At 43.6% G+C, this 5538-nt stretch overlaps 1 protein-coding gene across 2 annotated transcripts; it reads right to left on the bottom strand.

Moving 5' to 3' along the window:
• Nucleotides 1-188: 188 nt before the first annotated feature.
• On the bottom strand, nt 189-5255 carry vps26c (VPS26 endosomal protein sorting factor C). Of its 2 annotated transcripts, none has more exons than XM_067397253.1 (8): nt 5117-5255; nt 4887-5030; nt 4286-4435; nt 4131-4211; nt 3980-4054; nt 3726-3876; nt 868-1020; nt 189-780 (listed from the first exon to the last, which is right to left on the bottom strand). In XM_067397253.1, exons 1-8 carry the CDS (start codon nt 5171-5173, stop codon nt 698-700), a joined length of 894 nt encoding a protein of 297 aa, XP_067253354.1. In that variant the 5' UTR covers nt 5174-5255; the 3' UTR covers nt 189-697. The 2 variants fall into 2 exon arrangements, with proteins under 2 accessions (XP_067253354.1, XP_067253355.1); XM_067397254.1 differs by having other exon boundaries at nt 872-1020.
• Between the last annotated feature and the right edge of the window lie 283 nt (nt 5256-5538).

The raw sequence follows: 5538 nt of genomic DNA, 5'->3' as shown, positions 1-5538 counted from the left end.
ATTAAACATTTGATCAAAGAACAGTCCTGCTGTGTTGTGTTTCAGACAGTAGTGGTAATAAATGATGAATGTTTCCACAGATCAGGGTTTCATGGAAAAAGCGAATTTATCAAATTGGATTCTAAAACTAGAATAAGTGTTTTATATTCATAATGAATAGAAACACCTGTTACAAAGCACAAAGATGAAATCAAGACTTGTGGGTTCAATTAGACTGTATAATATTCTAAATTATTTTCACAGCATTAAAGTAGATCATAGTAGGCATATTTTATTTTTATTATATATATAATTCCAAGTAAACACATTAAGTGACGAACAAAACAAAATTAAGTCTTTGATTACAATTATTTGTATGACAATCATCAGCACAAAATTCATGATCATGACAGGCCTAACTTAAATATTTTAGCTTCAGCTGACAAATGTCTGAGAATCACTGCGTTACATGATGCCTAAACATTCAAATCAATTTGTTTAAAAACAAATCCACAAAAGATACCTAATCTCGGGTTAGCACATGAGTTTAATAAACACTTTTACTTTACAGGAGCAGCAGTCCATATTCACTCATGATCAAAAGTGTCTTTTAATGTAATTAACAGTGAGTAGAGCAATTTTTCATTAATAGGAAAAAACAGAAAATAAAAAAAAACTCTTGTGACAAATCCAAAGGCTTCAGATGTTGATTTTGGACTCAAACTCTGACCAGCTTCAGTGGGAAGTTTTCTGTTATCAAATGATCATCGTGAAGAACAATCACAATGTTCACCTCAAATTCTAAAAGGGAAGAAAGTAAATCTTTAATGCAATTGCATTACTACAAACAAATCCAGTATTGGAAAAAAGAAAAAAAAAAATCCTTACCGACTTTAAAGTTGGTGGTTTCAAGCGTGGGGCAGGTGAAGAGCCGAGGAAACACCATGTATATGGGGATGGAGAGGCCGTGACAGACGTCTCCTTCAGCTATCTGGATGTTCTGGATCTCTGTGGCATCTCTAGCGTATCCCTCTGCACAGCCTGAACACATGCAGGTAACACTGAACACGGTGATGTAACACTATCTGCACAGCCTGAACACATGCAGGTAACACTGAACACAGTGATGTAACACTATCCGCACAGCCAGAACACATGCAGGTAACACTGAACACAGTGATGTAACACTATCTGCACAGCCAGAACACATGCAGGTAACACTGAACACAGTGATGTAACACTATCCGCACAGCCTGAACACATGCAGGTAACACTGAACACGGTGATGTAACACTATCCGCACAGCCTGAACACGGTGATGTAACACTATCCGCACAGCCTGAACACATGCAGGTAACACTGAACACAGTGATGTAACACTATCTGCACAGCCTGAACACATGCAGGTAACACTGAACACAGTGATGTAACACTATCCGCACAGCCTGAACACATGCAGGTAACACTGAACACAGTGATGTAACACTATCCGCACAGCCTGAACACATGCAGGTAACACTGAACACAGTGATGTAACACTATCCGCACAGCCTGAACACATGCAGGTAACACTGAACACAGTGATGTAACACTATCTGCACAGCCTGAACACATGCAGGTAACACTGAACACAGTGATGTAACACTATCTGCACAGCCTGAACACATGCAGGTAACACTGAACACAGTGATGTAACACTATCTGCACAGCCTGAACACATGCAGGTAACACTGAACACAGTGATGTAACACTATCTGCACAGCCTGAACACATGCAGGTAACACTGAACACAGTGATGTAACACTATCCGCACAGCCTGAACACATGCAGGTAACACTGAACACAGTGATGTAACACTATCTGCACAGCCTGAACACATGCAGGTAACACTGAACACAGTGATGTAACACTATCCGCACAGCCTGAACACATGCAGGTAACACTGAACACGGTGATGTAACACTATCCGCACAGCCTGAACACAGTGATGTAACACTATCCGCACAGCCAGAACACATGCAGGTAACACTGAACACAGTGATGTAACACTATCTGCACAGCCTGAACACATGCAGGTAACACTGAACACAGTGATGTAACACTATCTGCACAGCCTGAACACATGCAGGTAACACTGAACACAGTGATGTAACACTATCTGCACAGCCTGAACACATGCAGGTAACACTGAACACGGTGATGTAACACTATCTGCACAGCCTGAACACATGCAGGTAACACTGAACACAGTGATGTAACACTATCTGCACAGCCTGAACACATGCAGGTAACACTGAACACAGTGATGTAACACTATCTGCACAGCCTGAACACGGTGATGTAACACTATCTGCACAGCCTGAACACATGCAGGTAACACTGAACACGGTGATGTAACACTATCCGCACAGCCTGAACACATGCAGGTAACACTGAACACGGTGATGTAACACTATCTGCACAGCCAGAACACATGCAGGTAACACTGAACACGGTGATGTAACACTATCTGCACAGCCTGAACACATGCAGGTAACACTGAACACGGTGATGTAACACTATCTGCACAGCCTGAACACATGCAGGTAACACTGAACACGGTGATGTAACACTATCTGCACAGCCTGAACACATGCAGGTAACACTGAACACGGTGATGTAACACTATCTGCACAGCCTGAACACATGCAGGTAACACTGAACACGGTGATGTAACACTATCCGCACAGCCTGAACACATGCAGGTAACACTGAACACGGTGATGTAACACTATCTGCACAGCCTGAACACATGCAGGTAACACTGAACACGGTGATGTAACACTATCTGCACAGCCTGAACACATGCAGGTAACACTGAACACGGTGATGTAACACTATCTGCACAGCCTGAACACATGCAGGTAACACTGAACATAGAGATGTAACACTATCTGCACAGCCTGAACACATGCAGGTAACACTGAACATAGAGATGTAACACTATCCGCACAGCCTGAACACATGCAGGTAACACTGAACACAGTGATGTAACACTATCTGCACAGCCTGAACACATGCAGGTAACACTGAACACGGTGATGTAACACTATCTGCACAGCCTGAACACATGCAGGTAACACTGAACACAGTGATGTAACACTATCTGCACAGCCTGAACACATGCAGGTAACACTGAACACAGTGATGTAACACTATCTGCACAGCCTGAACACATGCAGGTAACACTGAACACGGTGATGTAACACTATCTGCACAGCCTGAACACATGCAGGTAACACTGAACACAGTGATGTAACACTATCTGCACAGCCTGAACACATGCAGGTAACACTGAACACAGTGATGTAACACTATCTGCACAGCCTGAACACATGCAGGTAACACTGAACACGGTGATGTAACACTATCTGCACAGCCTGAACACATGCAGGTAACACTGAACACAGTGATGTAACACTATCTGCACAGCCTGAACACATGCAGGTAACACTGAACACGGTGATGTAACACTATCTGCACAGCCTGAACACATGCAGGTAACACTGAACACAGTGATGTAACACTATCTGCACAGCCTGAACACATGCAGGTAACACTGAACACAGTGATGTAACACTATCTGCACAGCCTGAACACATGCAGGTAACACTGAACACAGTGATGTAACACTATCTGCACAGCCTGAACACTGATCTGTCACTGTGGATGGTTTTAAAGCTGAACATCAGTAATGTGTTTCTCACCGCAGGTCTCCACACGGACCAGCTGCAGCTCGATGCTCTTGATGGGGACCTCTGACCTCTCCACCACCAGCTCACCGGTCAGAGGTCGCGTGATCGCACAGCTGGTGGCATCCAGGTGACCTTTGATCAGGAACTTGGGTAATGAGGTCCTCTGGGACACAAAACCACACACGTGAGACCGCCTGACGAGTTCAACCGACATATCGGCCAATATTTGTCAATTATCAACTTTGAAGATGTAACAATCTCCGTACCTCTCTCACGTTCTGCAGCGTCTCTGGTGTGATACTGAAATCCACCGGATTCAGCTGGAGCTTTGACTTCTGTGGCTGCAAATACACACTCGCTGTTACTGTCTGGATTCTGTCAAGCATTGACTGTATTTCATTATCTGTCGTGTCTGACCTGGCAGTGCACCATGAACTCGCAGGTCTTGCTCAGGTCTTTGGCGAGCAGCGAGCGTCTCATGTCGCAGCGGAGCGTGTACTGGAACACAATCACAACACGTCACATCAGTGTCGACATGGCAGCGGACCAGGCCGCGTGTGACGCTCGCTCACCTGTATGTTGACGAAGACGCCGTGGTACGTCTCATATAGGACTTTGTTGCCTTTGGCCTGCAGTGGAAACTCAAACGGGATCTCGGTTCTTCCCGCGGGAAATTTTCCTGGTTTCACCACCTCCATGTTGCTGGACACCAGCTGAATGGGCTGAAGGACCGATTCAACATCATCAGACGCTTTATTTCTATCTTTAGACTGCTTCAAAGCAGCTTCACAGTGATGAACAGAATCAATGATGCAATCTTCATCAGATAAGAGAAAGATTCTGCAGTAAAGCAAACTTTAGTTGTGTCTGTGTGTGTGTGTGTGTGTTTTTGTGACACAAATGTGTATGATGACATGGGTGTGACAGGACAGGTATTACAAGAAGAGGTGACTTATGAGGACATTACTCTATTTCTCACTTTTCAAAAGGCTTATAAATCATACAGAATGAGTTTTTGTGAGAAAGTAAAAGTGTGCAGTTTCCTGTTAGGGATAGTGTAGGGGGAGAGAAAATATAGTTTGTACAGTATAAAAACCATTACGCCTATGGAATGACCCCACAATTCACAAAAACAAACCTGTGTGTGTGTGTGTGTGTGTGTGTGTGTTTCACCTTGACAGAGTTGTAGAACGCCTCGAACACTCCGACACTCTTGGAGCTCAGCTGCAGGTTCACCAGCCCGTCCAGACTGAGAGAAACTCCCTGATGCTGCAGCGCGTCTCTGCTGCTGATGACCAGCACTCCGGTCAGCCGCTCCTGAAACAGCGAAACAAACATAAAACTCTGGGATTTACAGCGGGAGATTGCGCAGCTCAAAAGCACCCTGAACTTCAGTCACTCACCCCTTCATGATACACTTTATTCGCTCGTTTCAGTCTGATATCCAGTGAGACGCTCATCTCTGCTCATTCTCTTCCGTGTCGCTGTCACATGATCGCTGGCGTCATCTGGAGGGGCGTGTCTCTGTGCGCCCGGAGTTATTAACCCCTTAACTGTCACCCCCACTTTTTTTTTTAGACAAGAAAATGCACTATCCAAACTTAAATGGTTGTAATTCAAGAATACTTTGGAGTATAGACAAAAGGCTGGTCTTGTTTTAAAGATGAAATTTGGCAGATTATTGTAGATGTGAAAAAACTTATGTAAGTGAAACAGAAAAAAAGTTATAGAAGTTTATGTTTATGAAAATGTAAAATGTAAAAATATAATATTTTATATTTTACATAAAATATATATTTTACAAAACAAGTTTTACTCTAAAGCT

This window comes from Chanodichthys erythropterus, chromosome 10 (genome assembly GCF_024489055.1).
Source record: "Chanodichthys erythropterus isolate Z2021 chromosome 10, ASM2448905v1, whole genome shotgun sequence".
Classification (NCBI taxonomy): domain Eukaryota; kingdom Metazoa; phylum Chordata; class Actinopteri; order Cypriniformes; family Xenocyprididae; genus Chanodichthys; species Chanodichthys erythropterus.
This window is presented reverse-complemented; position numbering and strand designations above follow the sequence as displayed.